General features: G+C 31.8%; 2 protein-coding genes across 3 annotated transcripts in view; one reads left to right on the top strand and one right to left on the bottom strand.

Moving 5' to 3' along the window:
* Positions 1-21,218, top strand: part of LOC135134961 (glycosyltransferase 25 family member) — a 34,385-nt gene that overhangs the window by 8,581 nt on the left and 4,586 nt on the right. Inside the window, exons 4-6 of the mRNA XM_064063871.1 lie at positions 19,530-19,598; positions 19,800-19,857; positions 19,915-20,039. Of these exons, the coding sequence (XP_063919941.1) occupies positions 19,530-19,598; positions 19,800-19,857; positions 19,915-20,039 (252 nt within the window). The remainder of the gene's footprint in view (positions 1-19,529; positions 19,599-19,799; positions 19,858-19,914; positions 20,040-21,218) is intronic.
* LOC135134962 (rhodopsin, GQ-coupled-like) overlaps positions 7,501-21,218 on the bottom strand; it is a 54,493-nt gene continuing 40,775 nt past the window's right edge. Inside the window, exons 2-3 of one of the 2 annotated variants that reach the window (XM_064063872.1) lie at positions 18,206-19,257; positions 7,501-9,205 (exon numbers count right to left, since the gene is read on the bottom strand). In XM_064063872.1, coding sequence (XP_063919942.1) covers positions 8,999-9,205; positions 18,206-18,931 — 933 coding nt within the window. In that variant the 5' untranslated portion in view covers positions 18,932-19,257 and the 3' untranslated portion in view covers positions 7,501-8,998. Of the gene's footprint in view, positions 9,206-18,205; positions 19,405-21,218 lie in introns of those variants that run through there. The other variant, XM_064063873.1, reaches the window with a different exon arrangement.

The raw sequence follows: 21,218 nt of genomic DNA, 5'->3' as shown, positions 1-21,218 counted from the left end.
TTATTTAAACTGCCGTTTCGAGTTCCATGGCAATATTCACGAGAAATTTGTTTCAAAGGTTTCAATTTATACCGTAATGTTACTTAACAACGACGATGCTATAGAATGTAATGTGAGTAGGCCTCGCCTGTGAGGTAAATGAGTAAAACAGAACAGACTACGAATCATGAATTCGAACTGTGGAAGGAGTCGAATAATCGAAATAGTGACATTTGTACGCAAAGTCATGAAGTTATCATTACATCTATTAAAATTTTCAAGTTATATAATGCAGAAAGTTTAGATGAAGAAACGCCTAACTGTTTATGATTTGATCACAGCTACTTTTGTTTGTTACCCTCACAAACATGTTTTAATTTACAGCAAGTCTTTTTGTTCAATGTTATTTTTGAAAGAGCGAGACTTTTGACTTCAATGTTTATTTTTGAGTCACTTAGTTTCAAAGTTTTTCAAGCAATACACACATACATACAGTATTATTATTATTAGTTCGTTATGTAGTGCTGCGATACTTGGTCTTTTATTTTTCTTACTATGTCTTCTTCCACTGTCTGCAGATGGTTTGTTTTTCTTTTATATTCAGGCTGATTTGTTTGTATTGGTGCTAGTATCATCCGTAACATTTTCTTACAATTAATCTTAATTCTTGCTGCTTGTGGTGTAAGAATTCGCTTTGAGTTTTTCCCCTAAACGTCCAAATTTTGGCAAAAACATTTGCAAAGTACGCATAATGACATTTTACTTCTAACATGGGATATTGTTTTTGTTGGTTAGTTAGGAGAACGCTTACCTGTGGTCGCACGCTCGATGCCAACCTTAGCCGTTTCTTTTTTTTTATTGATCAAGTTAAGAACGAGTCACCCCATTTTCTCGAAAATGTGAGAATACACACGTCTTTATTTAATAATGATAAAATAAGCGTTACTATAATAATAATATTCAGAACATTTTGTTCGACTATAGTGTAATTAATAATTTTAGTACTCTGGTTTGACGAGACAAACTCATTCAAATCAAGCAGATTTCTACGTGACATTCTTGGGCTGTATAAACATAAACACTTGAAGTTATTATTACGGACAGAACATTTTTTCTGTTGGTGATCTGCTCTAAATATATTTTACATTATCCGTACGTGTGCGGACCACGTGATTTTGGAATTTATCATGTCCATCGTTGAGGTCTTTTCTAAATTTTTCATTTCACATACTCTTTCTTCTTGTGTTGTTTTTTTTATCCCCCCACTATATTGTTATCTGCTTTTCTTTCCGTCTTATTCGTGTCCTATCGGTTGTCTTCACTGATGTCCTCCTTTTGAATTGTTCTTTTATTTTTGTTTTTTTCCTTTTCTTTATCATATGTTTTTGCTATGTATGTTTTGAGCTTAATAATTCTTAATTTAATGAAAGTATTGTTACCGAATTATTTTTTCTAACAAATTGGTTGGTTGGTTAAAAAGTTCGCAGTAATAAAAACTCGCCGTTTTGGTGAAAATTTAAAAACACATCATTGTGTGCAAGGAAAACGGTAAGAATTACATACATCGAGTCGACAGTATTTAAATATGTTATTGTTATTCCACAAAACAGTGTAAAAATTGAAGATTGAAAACCAAATTTTAATAAACAAACCAACCAATTTGGACACCGATAGATGCAGAGTGACCATTAATTATTATACAATACTTCACCAAAAACTGAGGGGGCTAAAGAATTGGCAATATTGTTATGAAATACTTTAGCATTGCCCGCTAACTCAAGCGTTGGATATTTTATAAGATCATTTCTCTGTTTGTACATGTAAAATCAGTAGATATATCTTAAAGTTTAAATTAAGGACATTAGGCGGAAAGCATTTGCTTTTTTTTTTGGAATGTTTAAAAGGGGGCAAGAAATTTAACTTTAAAACTTGTTTTGATGTGTAAGTAGGTAGAAAGAGTAGTATCAAAGTAATCAACATGGCAGGTTCTATAATTTATTGCTTGTTACCCGCAGTTTGAACGTTTTTTCACATCTTCTCATAAATTGAAAAAAAAAAAATCTAAAAATCCTTCGAAGCTATTTTATATCTACTTAAACTTTGTCAGTATAAATCAAATTGATAATTTGTAAAAATACGATGCATCGTTTTTCAGGAAATGTTGCCTTATTTCAGAAATGCGGAAAGTATTATGATGAAATTACATCGTGCATATTAAAATTAATATATTTATCTCTACTAAAAATTGCTTTATAAAATTTTATTTAAAATACGCTCTAACACTGTTCGGTTATGCGTCAGAGGCGAAAAAAGTTCGATGTAAATATGGTTTAAATTATTTTTTATTACGATTAGTGTGACGTTATAGATTTGAATTTTGAAAAGAGTGCAAAATATGCATTAGTTCTGTTGTTAATAATTTTTTTGATTTCAAATATTTTTTGAAATACTATAGAGAGATCTGAGATCTTCCTTGTGACTCTGAATTAAAATAAAAAGTTTTCGAGTTTTAGTTGTCTTATTGTAAATAAGCAGCAATAATAAGACCAACATTGGGAAGCAATTAAGAGTCTTCGAAACGAACTATGTCAGCAGTAATCCTTATGCTTGTAATGCCATTGATTCGTATGTATAATTTCGCCAATTACGTAAACTATTGGAATACACTGGTTTTAATTAAATGAAGGAAAATCACCTCTCATTTGAGTACCATTGAAAATAACAACCATTTTGAAATTTGAATACATACTTGTATAAAGCTGATAATATACTTTGCTGCACGTTATTTAAAAAAAAAAAATTACAACATATATACGCTTTTACATAAACACCACTTATGTAAATACACTGTAGTGTTTAGCTTGATTTTAAAAAGCAAACTATTCAAACGAATGCAAGTTTCCGTATTTTAATTTATAAAGCTTGATACGTCGTCAATTTTTCAAGTCGGTAACAAAAATTTTGGTATTTAACAATCAGATAGATCGAAGCTGTCAAGTACTAATTGTTACGAATGTTTTACGCCATTTGCACTTTAATTGATTCGACGAGAAGTTAGCCTAACAAGGCTGCTGCGACATTATAAGTTTTAATTGTCGCTAGAGCTAGACGGATTTTAATTGATAAATCGAACGACAAACATTTAATAGATTTTATGTTAAAAATGCTGTCTGTTAATTTGGTTACGCATAGTTGATTTTGAATTTAATACTGTTTCATATATGTATGTAGATTGAACGATGTGTGAAATCAGATTTGATTTCCTGATTTCCAGTTGTTTGTAAAACGTGATTGGACTGTATTGCATTTATTTTTTTAAGTGCATGAAATCGGGAAATAAAACGTCAAAACTTCAAATTTACATCATATGCCACTTTATCTATGATATATACAATAAAATATTGTGTATGTATGTATAATAAAACTGTTTTGATCGATATCCAAATTTATGTGTTTCTTTTGTTGGAAAACTTTTTAAGAAATAATCTTTGAAATTATCGACCCAATTAGTTTAACATTTTGAGCAGATTTTTCAGATAATAGTGGAGAACTAAAATTATTTTTGTAATCATTAATTCCAGAAAGTAATCTGAATTATTGCACAGCCTCGACCTTTCTCGAGCGATAGCTAAGATCGAATATCTAGTTTCATGTTTTCTGTGACCTGTCAATTTTGTTATATAAATAATAACCGAAAACTTCAGTGTTGTGTAAAGACGCTTGCCAAAGTTTAATATTAAATCCCTAATTTAGCTTAAGTTATTGTAATTAAAATATTCATTGTAGCATGTTTCTTGTTGACATTCTTTTCTACATTTGTGTATATATCAAATTCTCTAAATATTGCTAGGATGGACGTTAGTTGACTCAGAAATTGCAAAATATTAATTAAAATCCATATCGGGTACCATGTTAAAGTTTGTCTAGAATTATAAGAATTTTATGGACTTCCAAAGTTAATTCGTTTTACAGCCCTGCTGTCAATTTTATTGTACAGCTGGAGAGAGGGGCGAACTCAGGTACAGTAAACATCGGCTTTCTCCTGACAGGCTCTTTACCTGTACAATAGAATTGACGACATGACTGTAAAACGAATTAACGTTGGGAGTCCATAAAATTCTTATAATTCTGGACAAACTTTAAGACAATTTCTGTCTTTTAATAAATCTATCAGATACAAGTAATAAGGAACATTTTTTTGCTTAGTTGAAAAAAATCTCGTTGCAACGAATCATAAGGCAGTTTTTAGTACCACTTAAATTTTTTGGTGTGTGTATTGTGTCAGCCCCTCTAATAAAAACCTGAAAAATTTCAATTAAATAAATTTGTCAAAAATAATCTGAAAGGAAAAGTTGGCTCTTATTAACTCATATTTTATTAGTGGATGTATAATCCATAGAATACAAAAAATTCGATAAACAATATAAAAAAATATACACAGGGTGTCTTAAGTAAAACTTAAGATTATTTTCTAGTAATCTGTCTTAAAAAAAAAAAACACAAAAGTTTGACTATCAATAACGTGCGATCAACAAAAATCTAGAGAAAGATTTTTGTTGATCGTACTATTTAAAATGAATTAAAGGTACTGTTTCCAATTAATTTTAAGCGTTGTTGAACAACTGTCGAAAAACTGCTACACCACATAACGTTCGCCGACGAGCTTGAACACAAAACCAGAACTCAGCTTTATATTTATGTAACAAACCCTATTGAGTTTTGGAAACATTTCTGTCTGTTTTTTTGTGAAATGAAACTCATTTTAATTGCTCATCACGAAACATCACAACTGTGTCCATTATTTGCAAAGTTGCTAAACATCATTTGTTGTACATATCAATAATTGTTTTTCGCGACCGTGACTATTTTGTTGCAGTTTTCTAAAAATATCCAAACCTTTGTTTTAAGTACGTTTTGTATATCGCAATTTTAGATCAAACTTTTTTAACAAAGAGCAGTATCTACGTCATTGTTATGAAACTTAACTAAATGTAGGGTGTTTACAGCTGTCTCTATATTTCGTGCGAATGTTTCTTTTTAATAGTTTGTAATCATTTTTAAACAAATTTTGGTAAGATTTCTCATCAGATATTTTAAAAAATCAATATCTGAATTATGTATTTATGGAAATTATGGAAATTTCGTACCGCTGTAAAAGAAGATACAGTAAAAGCAGCTTCTTCGACACAAACATGGCTTCCGTTTAAATTACGTGATTGCATGATTTTAAAGAAATTAAAAAATGCATACAAGAGATCAAATATTTATTCAGTGTTTTCATAAATGTCCAATTTATAAATGCTGCGGATTTGCCACTTCTTAGTAATGGTTGACATTTTTAAAAACTTCAATTACATGGTTAATATGTGATATATCAGAATAATTATGATATTTAAACTTTGTTGTCATTATAACATGTGATTCTTTAAATTTCGGATCTTGTTGGTTGGCTTTAGAATAAAAAGTTATGTCGTTGATAACACCAGTTTTCAACGTGATCACTTTTTTAGGTTAGATATGGTGGTGTATGCACCTCTCATGCGCCTACGTTTTTAAACTACCAGCTTACCTAGATTAGAAATAGATTTGAAGAATCGCACGTTATTTAAAGGTGGAACAAATTAGTACTCATTTGGATGTTTCAATCATATATGAAAGCCCTGAAGCTAGCCACTTAGGGAAAATACTCTTCTTTGAGAAATATTTGGACGTGTTAAAGATGACTGCGTTTTAGGAAGAGATTTAAATAATTTAGTAGATGCTAGGAAATTCTTCCAGAACCGATGACGTCATCTCAGTTTGCTAAGTAAATATCACTCGAAATGGATAGCGCCACATTTTCTGACTTACCTGTGGTTTAAAATTTTGCTTATCCTAAAAATTAAGTTTGCACAATTAAATTTTACAATTTTTCTAAAAAACAATGCAATGGAATTCTTTATTTATAACCCCCAGAAGGTGATGACGTTTGCAGAAAAAATAATTAAATAATTGGATATTAAAAATTTTAGCCTCGGATGCGGTATTGCTGTGAAATGGGGAAAGTTCAGTGTAAACAACTTTGCAAATTTTTATGCATAGAAAAAATAGTGTAGGAATCCATGTTTTTAGAGCTGGATAAATCTTTTATGTTAAGACTAGTTAGTGTTTTTAATGACTGCTATATTCTTAAAACTGCAGTTCTTTGAAAAACTTATTCTAAAGTCAGTTTCTAGTATTAGGGTAATAATGTTTTACGAAGCAAAAATTTGTACGAACGTAAATTTGTTTGTTGTGTTGATAGTTCCTCGAATATATAGAAAGTAATCACTGTGGGTTAAGTGAATGTGAACCATAATATCATATTCTACAAACACTTTACTAATGGGGATGCCATCATTTTTTTTTTTCAAAAGTAAATTGACGAACTAGTGGTTACTACCTGAAAACTTTTCTTGTGCGTCGGTGGGTTTGTGCTTTTACATTTCGGTGGGAAGGGATAATTCTGTTCAAATAATGGTTACAACATCCGAAAAAAATTTATTTCATTAATTAAAATTAGTTGTAAACACAAATTTTCGATGTTGAATTAATGTAGGTTGTCGATCACACTGACTCAATATGTTGAACAGACGAATTTGGCCGTATACATTTGTTTGTCTCTAGCGACAATAAATTGAAATGATTACTTTTTCTTAATTAGAAACAAATATTGAGCCTATTTACCCTGAATAAATGCTTTAATATTTATTCTATAACTGTGAAAAAAATAACTGCGTCAATATTTGTTCGTCAAAAACGACGTACTTTAATGATGATTTTTTTTCACGTTGCTCAAAACAACATATTAAAAAATGTACTTTCGTGTACTGCCTGAAGTGTGTTACATTATTAACTAATTTTTTCACAGTTATTGTTGTAAGGTAAGAAATCACAAAACGAAATAAGTTGTTAAAAATTAATGATTGGTGCTTTATTTAAAAAGTGAATAACAGGATCCAATCGTTATTTGTCAATGAATACAAATCAATTCTATAAAATTATTTTATTTTTCAAATTTAATTGTACGAAAGATTTTGTGTGCTTCTTGTTCGCGAAACGTTTTGGCGTTCCCACCAAAAAACTTCAGTCTCCTGTACTAAAGCACCAGTTCACAGATACTGAAAATTGAACAACAACATCCAATTCAGCATTTTCCAAGTCTGTTGTGTCGCGGAATATTTTACAATTTCTACATATTTACGGAATGTTTACATTAAATTTATTGTTTTTGGTATTAATTTTCGTAGAGTTATCTATGCCTGAAAAAAATAATGTGAAATTTATATAACTCACATTTTATCTTTACTTTCCGCTCAGCAGTTTGGAAAAGGCTTTTTAAACTATCCTAATACATGTAATTTGACAAGTTACGAAAATTCGAAAAAATCACACCACATTAAGAAATATGTCATGTATTTTCAATATTACTTTGAAAAATTAAAGAAAAGAATGTTTTTTAATTGTTTGATTAGCTGATAAGAATTATTATTTTAGGCGTGGTTTTCTAATGTAAATAATTAAAATTTATTAAAAAATATAATTTACTATTCTTGTGCAAAAAGTTGATGAGTCAGGTAAAATAATAAATTTTGACCATGATATCTGATTCATTTTAACACTCGCGAAGTTGTAGTTGATTTTGGCTTTGCATTTTAATTTTTAATAAATTGCATGTGGAATATATTTGATAAAAAAATACAAATCAATATAAACGTCCAGATATGTCAAAAATCGTTTTACGTGAGCTAATTTTTAAGTCAAACTTGAAAAATTTCAGTGGGCAGTGATTACGTCATCGATATATGTATATTTTTAATGACGATCGGGTACAAAATTTTCTGTAGCTAACCAAAGTAATAAATGTGATTAAAAAGGTTCAAAAGTTTAAGAAAATTTAGATTTGTTCTTCGATCAAATCTTGTGTTCCACACAACTTGAGAATTTTTGTTTGGTTGGTACATCAAAGTCACCATTTCATTGACATCGAGCAAAAAACAAAGAGTGATTATTATTATTGGACGTGCACCATGTATGCATGATGATTTTATATAGAGTACCTTAAAGTGAATATTTAAAGAAAAAGAAGGGGTTGTCATCAAAAGAATAATTGTTGAATATATTATAAATTTTCACATGTTTCTAGGGAGAAAAAGTATTTTACATATCTGTATGGTTCGTTTTTGTCAGTGAAATTATTGATAACATCATAGCGTGGACAAGAATTAGAAATTTTTCAAATTCAGAAAAATTAAATTTGCAAATATTTATTAATAACTGCCCCCTCTCCCCTATAACTTTGGAACCGTTGGAGGTACAGGTTTCGATTTTAAAACTTGTGAATGTGAATCAAATGACGTGATTGACGTCACAGTGATGCGCTGTAACCTTGAAATGTCAAAACTGTGACATAGATGGGTAAAAAATTGTATGTACATAGATCCCTATTTCGACAGTTTATTTCGTTCTACCATACGTGATACCAAAATTAAAAAAAAATCGTCGCTGCAGAATAAAAGAAATACAAATATTGAATACTTTAAAAAATGTTATTTTAATAAATGCTGGATGTCAACTCTTCGGACCTCTAAATCACTTTTATTTTTGATTCTGTTTGAAGTTCTCATATTTTAACTTTGTTGGTCTTCACTTGATTCGAGTTCTTGTTTTCATTATTAATTTACTCTTTATTGAATATTTGTTGTTAACAGATCGATCTACTACACATCCTGATGTGGCCCCGGGTAACCTTAGAACCGTCTAGGAAAGGAAAATTTCCAGTTTTATTTTACGTCACGGCCAGTTTATAAATAAATAAATCCCCGCTTTATTTTGAAGACTCCTGAACGAAATACACCATTGAAAATGCGTCACTGTCGCTTTTCATTGGAGTTTCATCTAGATAATCCTCAGTCCTCAGCAGTTTTTGTTATGGCTTCCTCCTACATCTGCTTCCAAATGTTTATTCGATTGTTCATTCAATTGAAACATTCGACAGATTTTACAAAAGTGTGTTAACTAATTCAGGTCGTCCAATGCTGACATGGCTCGTATGTCCTCCGTTGTTTATCGATGTTGTTAGACGTGTACGTAATGAACTGTTATGTGCATTTTGTGATCGCCTCGAGGCAAGGGTGTAATTGCGGCTGTCAGACCTTGATGGACAGAAAAAGTTGAAGAGGCCGGTTTGCATGCGTTTAGTTCCTTCCTGCAAAAAAAAAACAGCAACTAAATGAAAGTATCTTTTAATTTTGTGTCATCAACAAACTGCACAGCTGTGATTATTATCGGTTTTATTTAATCATCGAACCGCAAATTTTGCAACGCTGCGATTGTTTCAAATGAAATTTATTTTTCAGGGGAGAATTTTGTTTTGACGGTGTAGTTCATAAGGACAATGATATTGATTAGGCCCTTAAATCAAATGGGGTTTCCGAGGAAGCACAAATTAACCCTTTAGGCTACAAAAGGGTAGTAAATGGTACATTAATTCTGGCGAACGATGTATAAAACTTTTCAGAGTTTATTGGTGTCCAATTTATTACATTCGTAACATCTTTGGGGGACCCTGTCAGCCTATAAAATCGATTATCGCATACCTACTGGCTGCCGTTTTAATAATAAAAAGCCACATAAAAGTGACAGCCATTCGTAACATAATGTTAAGTGCAGCCGTATTCTGTGATGCGTTAATCCATTTAATGTGAAGCTCAACTTTTTACTAGCAGGGAATTACCTTTTAGATATGCATTATGTGCTATTAGTAAATGTATTATCGTTAATGATATTATGACTGGTTTTTTGTTATTCAAGTTGTTCCGCTTGGTTTTCTTGCATCCGATTAAACTGCTTTTTTGTAAAGTTTTTTCCAATTATGTGCTTCTTCACTAAAAGAATAACTGTATTATTACGTTTGGCTGTTACTTTCTTTGTCAGTGCATTTTCTGATTGTAATATCTCCATTATTAACAGACTTATCGGTATGAAATTGTAACCATGATCTGTCCACAATTTACTCTAAATATTGATACGGTAGTTTTTTTTGTTTAATTTAATAAATTAAAAATAAGAATCATAATACTAACAACTCAGTTTTTATTTTGATCATACTACTTATAGAAGAAGCCTTTATCAGTTTGGGAAAGAAAGGATAATCAATGTATGACCTAAAGATCTGGAATTCTTGTGTATTTATTTTTGTTTTTCTCAGTTGTTTGTTTATTACTTTTTAAAATGGAATTTCCATTAAGTGTACACGCTTGTTTGTTTTTTTTTTTTAACAGAAACAAGTCTGATTGTGAAAATAAAATTAAAATTCCATTTAACCCTAACACAAAAGCGGTGGCTGTGACTCGATGTGTACGGAATGTTCTTTATTCCGCCGTCTAAAAAAGTTAGATTTTCATGTGATTTTTTTAATTCTTATGTATATTTGGCGTTGAGTTAAAACTCAGAGAACGCAGAGGCGTGATTCCGAAAAGAATGTTTATAAAGGTTCCTTTAAATTTACATTGTTTTAATTTTTTTCAATTGAGTACTGAAATTAAAAACATTAGCGTTGCATTTTTAAATGTATATTTCGATAATCGTAAAAAGTTTTTAAGAATGTTAGTATGTAAATGTGTTCTTTTTGTGCATCCCTAACAAATGATTTGAATCTTGAAAATTACGACAACCAAAGTGAAATTATTTTCACAAAAAGAACAAGCAAAAGTGATTGATAGAACTGGCGGAATTTATCATGCGAATAAAATCAGTGAGTTTTTAGCAACTGAGTTCTGGTGGTTTGCATAAATACTTAGTCCTAGGACTGCTTTTAGCCCAGTCTACGCATTGTTGTTACACTGTTATTTTTTATAAACAATAATTGAACAGATATGTGTTTACAATTTTTGCTAAATACACTCATCAGTAAAAAATTCTTCTATTTTTTTATCACAGTTAATTTTAGAGGTACGTGATAAAATCGAAATAAGATTTTTTTAATGGTAATAATATTGCGAAAAACATTAAAAATGGTTTTAAAACAATAAAAATTTGGAATTGTCGAATTTGCAAGAGTCGGAATTCGAACTTAAATCTACCTGCCAACATGCTCTGTTAGGTTTAAATCCTGACTTCTTCTCAATCATATCAAATACTGATGATTATAGAGTAAGTAAATCTGTATTGACTGTGAAACGAGTTTGAATTTATCTTTAATAGCTCGAGTGAAAACGTCCATTTATGAATCTTTAGTCAGTTATGGACCTGTTGGTGATCTTTTACTATTCTTTAATTGGTACTCCACGAATCTTTTATCTTATACTGTTCGTTTACTTCCTCGAATTTCTTTCGGCTGATTTTTTACTTCCACTGCAGTTGTATTTCCGATAAGAAAAACGCTCAAAATAAAAAAAATTGGTCTAAAGTTATTTAAACAGAACCTCGCTCCTAAAGTACAAGTGAACACATGTATAGATTTTTCGAAAAATTATAAAATTCAATTTTGCGGATTTTACTCTTGCTTATCAAAACCCTTATACTTAATTTAAAAGAAAAATTCCTTGCATCTCATTAAAATAAAGATCTGTGGGGACTGTTAAAGTACAGATAAAGAAGCATGCTAGGTCTATGTTTCAAGTGAATTTCTCCATAACAAAATTTTGTTATCAACATTTTAGCAAGGACATTTATTCATTTTGAACATGCACAGTGTAATACTAATAATAACTTTACTGTATATTGAAATTTTCTTGAAAGTGGGGTGAGCCATTCTTGATTTGATCAATAAAATCCCAAAATTCTGGATCTCCAAGGTAGAAACTCATCACGGATTTACAAACTATAAATGTATGTCATTTTATAAAATATAAATAACATTTACTAATGTAAAATTTGGAGATGATGTTGTATCATTGGTAGTGGAGATGATCAGACACATTTTGGTTACCGTTTTACCGTCGACACGGTATTCTTAACATTATAAGATATAAAATGTAATAACAGTTTCGAAGATTATCTGTCTAGAAAAATCGATACAGATAGACAGACAGAGAGACGGAAACAGAGTTTATCACGAGAATTACTCCCAAAATTATTGGTACTAAAAACTTTGCTTAACACACTACCACTTAACGCTGCCTAACCTCAACAAAGTATAAATAAATCGTCATGTTCTGAACGACTCCGTACTACCTTGCGCAATGTACCATCAAAATATACAACAATGTTTTCTTGGCAAAACTATTTTGGTGGTAATTTTCGAAGAAATTCGGTGACGTGTATATGGATCATGAAACGTCGAGAAAACATGAAAGTAGCCAGTCACCCGCTGGACCCTATTACTAATACTCTCTTAGCTGTCGCTAGGGAAGTTAAAAGTGATCATCATGAGCATGGACACCTCGTTAAACTTTATTATTGTGTTTTCCTGATACATTTTGACACAAGTCGCATGTAAACAGTGTTGAACTAAATCCTGAATAAACGCATGATAATAAAAACCGTAAAAACTCGTCGGATCGACCTCTTCCATGGATTTTTAAATGTATAGTTCGACTAAAGACTAGGGATGTCCCATAAGTAAAAAGACAGATTTCAAATTATTCTAAATTTATTCGATTAATGAATATTAGTTAACTAGAACCCAACAAACTAAGCAGTTTTATCGTTGCTTCCCGGGCCTAAGCTAAGGAAGTATTTTAATAGGATTCATACGGCGAATACCTGTTTTCATTTTTTCTCGATGTTTCATAATCTCCAAAATATGAAAAAATAGATCCCCGTTTCCGTTTGTCTGTCTCTCGTTTGTCTGTGTGTCGTCTGTGTCCATTTTTATTGAATACTATCGGACCGATTGTCGTCAAAATTTTATATGTAGGTTAGGAATATCGTGTAGATGGTAAAACGCTAAGCTGAATTTTTGTAACCATCCCTACCAACAATTTGTTCCGTCACCTCTAAATTTTGTTTGAAAAATGCCATTTAAATATAAGAGAGAGAGAGAGAGAGAGAGAGCGGGCTACTAACGCGAAGGTCACGATTTCGATCCCCTCATGGGCCACTGTTTTTACCTCGCGAGCGCAAGAGGAGGAAGTATTGCAATGTCGTTCATCGGACCATTGGCTACTGTCATGTTTAATCACGGTTCATGACCCCTAAACTACGAAAAAATAGGTCTCCCATTTCCGTCTTATCTGCTTGTCTGTCGCTTGTCTGTGTCGATTTTCATTACGGACCGATTGTTGTTAAATTTTATAGTAAATATGTTCGGAATATCGTCACATCCTCACCAACACTTTCCAACATATTCCCATACTCGTATAAGAATCCCCTTTGAGTCTCTTCCCCCCCATTCTCTACTTTTCCGTTTTCTCGATCTTTCATGACTCCTAGAGAACGAAGAAATAAATAGGTCTCCCGTTTCTGTTTGTCTGACTGCCATCTGTCCCGATTTTTTTAATTTTTTGAAGACGCGACATTTGTTAGAGTGTACTTCAAAGGCGAGTGAAGTTCTGTCTAATTAACCTTAGACCAATTTTTTTTCTTACACTGCGATTGGTATTATCACTGGATTTGTTTGATTGTATTTCAGGAGCGAGGGAAATTATGTCTAATAATGTGAAACCAGGTTTTTATAGTATCTTTGGTAGTTATGGAAATAGGACGGTGTGTTATTTTTTATAAGTAACTTCTCTCGTTTCCTCAAATCGTCTAATAATGCGGCAAACTGCGGTTCTTCTCGTTCGATCTTTTGTAAAATCTCTGACTATTTAAAATTTGTTAACTTTTTATAGTGATTTATGACACGTTATGAAGATACTTCATATTCGTCTCGTTTCATTGTTAAAACGTTTATTCCTTGAACAAAGTTCATACTAGGCGACGGTTAAAATACAACAAAACGCAAAGTGACATTAAATCCCTATTGTTTTCGTCTCCCGCAATTAATTAAATCGTGTTTCTTTACTAATTACTGACTCTTTACAACCCTTATGTCTGAGTGCTTACAACATAGCGTTGTATTGTTGTGTTGTATTTTAACTAAAATAATATCTGCTGAATGGATTAATTTTTTTGGCGGTACATGTAATAACTCACTTTGGTTGTTGAATTAATAATCACCTGTTTCAATTTGCTTAAAAGATTTTTAATAATTATCAACTAAATTAAGTTGTTATGTCTTGGATGAAATACCTGCATGTACCCTTAGCCGTAGAAATTCGTTTCTTTTCCACTTAATAATAAAGTAGGCTTATGCTTTGTACCACTCAGCGACGTCTGCTCCATAGAAGCAACGAAAGCCCTATTTCCTATTACTCGAAATTTCGAATTCTTTAGATTAAATTTCATGTAAGCATAACTGTAGTAGTTCCATAAATCTAATTTGGAAAAAGACTCCTACTTGATGTTATTTCTGCCTAGTCATCTAGCCATATGTTAGACTAGCCGACCCCGTGAACTTCGTTTCACCTACAATTTAATTTTGAATCTGCAAAACCGAATATGTTTCATTATACTTTTGGTGCGAAGGAAGTTCTGTCGAAACAACGTTCGATCAATTTTTTGACAATGGTTGATATAAATAAAACTCAGTAGATGGTCATACTCGAAATACGAAGTATCTACTCGAATATCATATCAAAATATTTCTAGTTTTTCTAGATGATCCTAATACTTCAGTAGGTAACAGTTGATGCTCAAGTATCATCTCGATACAACAAAAAAGGAAAACAGTGACAGTGTTCAACCATCAAGGCAAAAATCGAGTTACCAAAATATAAGTTAGTATGGGGTAGACACCTTGAGATGGGAATCTCTATGGCCAGTGATAGAAAAAACGCACTGCACAATTTATGCATAAATAAAAGTTAATTATCTGAAAAGTTTTCGATATTCCCGCTTCTAATGTGTTTTTCAAACTGAATGCACCTTTTGACGACGTTCCACTTTCATGAAAGTCACCATGTTTAGTTAAAATTCACTGTTACAACGATCCTACTCGTTTTCTAAGCTGCTTTACAGACAGCTCAGTTATTTGCCACGCCGATGCTCATTTTTAGATTAAATGCTCACAAAACGCGTAGATGTTCAGTTTGTGTCCGGGGAGATACAATGTTTCCAAGTAGGTACTCAGTACATAGAGTAGATGCTCAGGTATATGTATAAGAGTAATAGCGAAGTAGGTACTTCGTAAGTACTTCGAATATGAGTGTCTACTCAGTTTTATTCATACCACCCAATGTCTCGCTTCAATGTTTGATTATGAGCACAACGCTGATCAACTTCCCTATCCGAATTACCCATGAAATAAATCATTGCGATTTGCACCTGAGGTAGTTCGTCGCACATTTGATTGACTTCGTGGACCTATGTGAGCTTGTCGTCTTCTCGGCATTTTAATGAACTTCATAAAACGACACAGAATTATTTTCACAGTCAATCAAATCTGTAAATTTTGTCTTGAGAATTTTAAAATATTGAAAACCTCAAATTAAATCCTCGAATAACGTAAAGTTTGAGGTTTTGTCGAAAACAACAAAGTGAATATAGGTAAATAGAATGGCAGATCAAAATTAGTAAGGAAGTTTCGCAATATGTAACTAAATTCACTTTAACCAAGACTTTTCTTAAAATAAACGACGTTTTCTTTACGAAAAAACAAAGAACGATTTGAAATGCAATATACTATTTCACAATCGCATGGAAGAATTAGTTTTGTATGACACGTCAGACGACAGGTCCGTCAGGAACGCCAACTATTGAAATTAATTCGAAGTGGCGATTCCCATACAAAATTTTTAGAATTTTTTGATTTTTTAGCTGTTCTTTATAGTTTTCCCTATTTTTTTTATTTATGAACCATCCCCGTAATATAAAAAATTCTTCAAATCGGTCAAGCCGTTTTTGAATCTTAGCGAGACTAACAGGAACAGCAATTGACTTTATATAGACGATTAAAAAATGGGGGTTGGTGGTAGAAAGGTGAAAATTTGGAGTTATGTGTATTTTTTGATGCCAAATCTTAAAAAAATAAAAATAAAAAATTTTGTCCAAAAAATAGATAAACATTTTTTAGGGTGGGCCACCCTTATCACTTAGGGGTTTAAAAAATAGTTTACAACCTATTCTCAGACCTACCGAATATACATAAAAAATTTCATACAAATCGGTGAACCCGTTTCGGAGGAGTTCGGTTACAAACACTGTGACGCGAGAATTTTATACATAATGCATTATTACTTTAGAACGAATTTCATTACCATAAAAATGGTTATACTGAATCGACCTTAAAAGATAGGCATATGGTGTCGCTGACTTTTCTTTAGAACTTTTATTAGAGGAGAACAATTTCGTCATATATGATTTTTACGAAACTTTAACCGTTTAAGCAGCGTAAGCAACGGAAGTTGTCCAAAGAGGAATAATTTTCCCGTTTTTCCTAATTTTTCATTGCTACTTCGCTCCTAATGATCGTAGCGTGATGTTATATAGCCTATATGTAGATTAGGGTGATTCAAAAAAAAAAATAATTTTTTTTTCGTGTCAAAGAGGTTCAAAAGTTTCTTTTCAACGTAAAAAAATACCAGTTAAAAGTTGAGGTCTTAATATTAATATTAAGACCGTCCGCATCGCGTTTTTCTATTTCCCATAAGAATAACATGGGAAAATTTTTGTTTGCACCTTCTGATTTTTATTGCTAGCCCGTCGTGTGTCGTGAAAAAAATTCAATCACATATTTTTATAGAGAATTGAACGCTCTACAAAAAGTGTCTCCTATGATTTTGCGAGAAACCTGACTATGATTTTTTAACCCACTGATGCTGAAAATGTTCGGAAAGAGTTTTACTGGCCTTATTATAGCATAAAATTATAAACAATTACTGTTTAAAAAACTAAATTTAAAATGTGTATAAATTTTTGTGGTGATTTATTCCAATAAGACCATCAAATTTATTGTAATGCATCAAAAACGTCAAAATTTGGATAAATTTAACTTTAGCCTAAAATAACTCTTCAACTATCAGGTTTCTCGCACAATCATAGGAGACACTTTTTGTAGAGCGTTCAATTCTCTATAAAAATATGTGATTGAATTTTTTTCACGACACACGACGGGCTAGCAATAAAAATCAGAAGGTGCAAACAAAAATTTTCCTATGTTATTCTTATGGGAAATAGAAAAACGCGATGCGGACGGTCTTAATATTAATATTAAGAGCTCAAATTTTAACTGGTATTTTTTTACGTTGAAAAGAAACTTTTGAACCTCTTTGCACGAAAAAAAAAATTATTTTTTTTTTTTGAATCACCCTAATGTAGATACGATACATGGACTATCCAACACAAAAAGATTTTTTGAATTCGAACCAGTAGTTTCTGAGATTAGCGCATTCAATTAAACAAAAGCTTCAGCTTTATTATATAAGTATAGAAAGTATAGATTAGGATTGGTGCATTAAAATAGTACGTTATTTTGTAAATTAGACGTGTCTTGAGTTCACCGTAAAATATACAGTCAAATCATTCACAACAACAAGAATGAACGATGTTATTTCTTTAGGAAATAATTTTGATAAACTGTCTTGGAATACTTTAAAAGTTAAGATTAGATCATAAAGCAACGTAGATTTTACACAGCAAGAGGCTCCAAGAGGGCGTCATGGTTTCATTACCTCTGTCGGTGTATATTGTGTAACAAAACAAAGCGAGCGTCCTCAATTTTCGCGTAACAACATCATTGGAAGGAGAAGTATTTGCACTAATTTATCGTTTATGGAACGTATAAAACTCAGAGTTTTAAATTAATGTGCTTTATGATTGCTAAAAAATTGCGAAAATTATTTTGAAATTCAGAATTTTTTGCCTAGTTTATGGAACATTTTTCATTTAGGTCTCCTATATACACCAATAATTGTCTCCTTCTTAAAGAATTCGCTTTTTCTCTTTCTAATCTCATTTTATGTATTATCTGCGAATTTCGTGTCAGTCAACAATCAAATCTACCAGGCAAGATTGTGTTATCCAAAAAAGGTTTCGCTCTACTGCCGAAGCGTGCAAAATTTACGTTTAAAACCATCCTAGGCGCTCATAATAGGAAATGAACACCGAATTTCACTAAGCTCTAAAGTTTATTGCATAAATGAAGTCTTTGTGTATGTGCATCGAATTAGGTTAAGGAAATTAAGAAATGTCAGTTATTTAGAGATGCGTGACTAATACAAACCTGAATTTCTTTCATTCGAATGCTGTATATAATCGGATTCACCAGCATCTTGAGAATAACGAGCATATTTTCCAACATCCTTAAGGACATAACTTCAACTAGATAGTTTTCAATCAAGCTTTCAAGTTCGGAACCGTGGATATAACAGTCTTCTTTACACATCAGAACAAATATGAGGAGAGCTGGCATCCAGCCTATTACACATGAGCCCAAAATGAGTAAAGTTGTGTATATTGCTCGAATGTTTCCTTCGAGTTGTTTTTGCTCTCTGTTTGTTTTACTGCTAGGGCAATGTTTTATACCTCTCCCAGACCACTTCGTGCTACCGCTCCGTGATAAGTTCTTCCATACGTTTTGTTGTTTTCTTACTATAATTAATATGTGGGCGTAGCATGCAGCCATCATAAATATGGTGATGATGAAGTAAGCGGAATAACTCATTCTGAATCGAAACGTGTCTATAAACGTAGTTGTATTTTTAGCTTCCATTTCGGCTGCCTTGTCGAAAATGTCGGTCCAGTAGGTTACTTCTGCTTGAGAAGTGAATAAAAAGATTACAAATGCCGTTGGGAAAACCCAAAGTAGGATTGTTACTGTTGTCACTTTTCGTCGGGTCACAATGGAATTGTAGTGCAGGGGTTTCAATATTCCGATGTAGTGGTTTAAACTGAGGGCCAATAAGTGGGTTACCGTCACGAGAATTCCGCTGAGTTTCATCATTTCCATAATAATCTCCAGCCATCAGAGGTTTATACCTATATAAGGTAGATAGGTGTTGATGAAGAGCGTTACTGCAAATATTGATGAGCTTAGTGCATCTGCAGCAGCTAAGCTAATGCTCATTTTTAAAATGGGAGTCATGGGTCGTCTTACCCAGTGAACACTTGCAAATACCACCACGTTCACGATCATAGCTATGACGGCTGTTATTACTAATATCGCAATGAAGACATTCAAAATCACGTGCGGATAGTCATCTTGATTTTCAACAAAACTGTTGTTTGGATGAGACGTGTTCAAGTAAGAAGTGTGGTTTTCCATTTTTTGTTAATCTGGAACAAAGAAGGATTATTTAGACAACAGTTTTGTACTAATGAAGTGTAATTCAATACGGAATAGTTTAGATCTGTCTTGCCAATTTTGTACGTCGTTAGGTAAATGTTAAGATTTTTATAGTGTGATTTCTCATGCATCATGTATTCTGGAAGTTCGAAGCTGTTTTCTGTAACGTTTCGTCGCCCTTAATAACATGTCATTTCTGGACCACATTTTCTTATGAAATATTGAATGCTGATAAGTTGATGTATCACATAAATTTTTTTAGGACGTTAAATTCCAGCGTTCTCCAAGGAATATCACCCCTGCCGGAGTATGCAGATCCTTACCATAAGAGGTAAGTATATTTCTTTAAAATTTATGCTATACTCTACTTTCAGTTTGTTTTGAGGACACTAATTACTAATTCGTTTGATATGATTGTGTACTGCAGTAGTCCTTCAGACGACATTTTTTGTTATTACTTTTTTCAGCATAAAAATTTAATTTCCTCTTTCATGACAGAGTATTTTATATTAAAAGATATTTTTTGTTATAGACCTATGACTTTGGGGGAAATTGGTTGTTTCCTGAGCCATTATAATATCTGGAAAGACGTAAGAAAAACTAAATCCACATAAACGAAGTTATTGTAATTAGTTTCCTTTCCGTAGATTGTTCGTAAAGGATACGAAACCACTCTTGTTTTGGAAGACGATATTAGGTTTGAGCCATTTTTCAGGAGTAAAGTACTGAATGTAATGGTGGAAGTAAAACGTGTTTCCGGATGGGATTTAGTGTAAGTAACATTGACATTTTAATGAAAGTTCAGTATTTTAATTTCTTGTTTTTTTTTTTAAATCGATTTATTGATTCCGCTTTTTTTATGCGAATAATACATAATTTATTCAATAGGTTTTTGTTGGTATTATTTAACGATACTTTCATATTTTTATATCAGTTGATGTTATTAAGCAGTGATTTTGGAGATAATTAGTTAATCAATAATACAATTTTTTTCACAACGTACATATGTCATCAACGATTTTTTTTAATACTAATCTCAACTTTTTCTTTAGAATTCTGATAGACTTTTTAGTAGTAGTGTCAATTTCACTGTTGACGTAAGCATCATATGTAACTAGAGCAGAAACTTAAAAAATCACCCAATATTGACTTAAATATTTGAAGCTTTTAATTTTGCTCGATTTGCGATGCGCAAAATGTCCGAAGTATTTATATTTAAAATATCTTAAAGGCATTACACAAAATGTCAAATCGATTTCTTATTATTATTATTATATAATGTAGATAACCTTCCAGGTGAGAAAATTTGTATAGTAGAGAACGTTTTAATTTTATTTCATGTCTCAGATAATATAAATTTTCACGCATCGTTTTTACAATGGTTTGTAAGATCTGAAGGAGATTAATTTTTCGTGCTTGACATTCGATTAGCACGTACATGTTGCATACTTTACATTAGGTATGTCAGATTTCATTTAACAAGCAACAGCTCGCTTATTATTAGTGATGAGAATCGCGTATGCGTTGACAGTTACGTTTAATTACGGGGGAATAACGTGCATCAATAGAGATCAAAATTGTGCCAGTAATCGGTTTCGCTCTAACAGTCCACCGCTCCAGATTTATCAATGTCATAAGGTCATAACATATGTGCTTGTACATAGTATATTATAGCTGCGTGCGACTGTTTGAACAAGGTGTATTCCATGGGCTTTATTGTACAAAGTTATGTTACTTTTAATCTTAAAAATTTAAGTGTATTATTAAAAATATATATAAAGTAAATATTTATTATTCTTTATTTGTTACATAATATCAACTTTTAATAAGTTTTATTTAATACTTATTTATTTGGATAATTATTTTATTCAGTTTTTTCCGAATAGGCGGTTACTTATTAAAGATTAAGGCGAGTTGTTGTCCGTTTGATATATATAATGTGTAATGCTTA

Source organism: Zophobas morio, unplaced genomic scaffold (assembly GCF_036711695.1).
Source record: "Zophobas morio isolate AGI-343-1 ecotype UQ-CSIRO unplaced genomic scaffold, CSIRO_AGI_Zmor_V1 ptg000024l, whole genome shotgun sequence".
NCBI lineage: Eukaryota > Metazoa > Arthropoda > Insecta > Coleoptera > Tenebrionidae > Zophobas > Zophobas morio.
The sequence above is the reverse complement of the archived record's forward strand: the minus strand, read 5'-3'. Positions and strand labels throughout refer to the sequence as shown.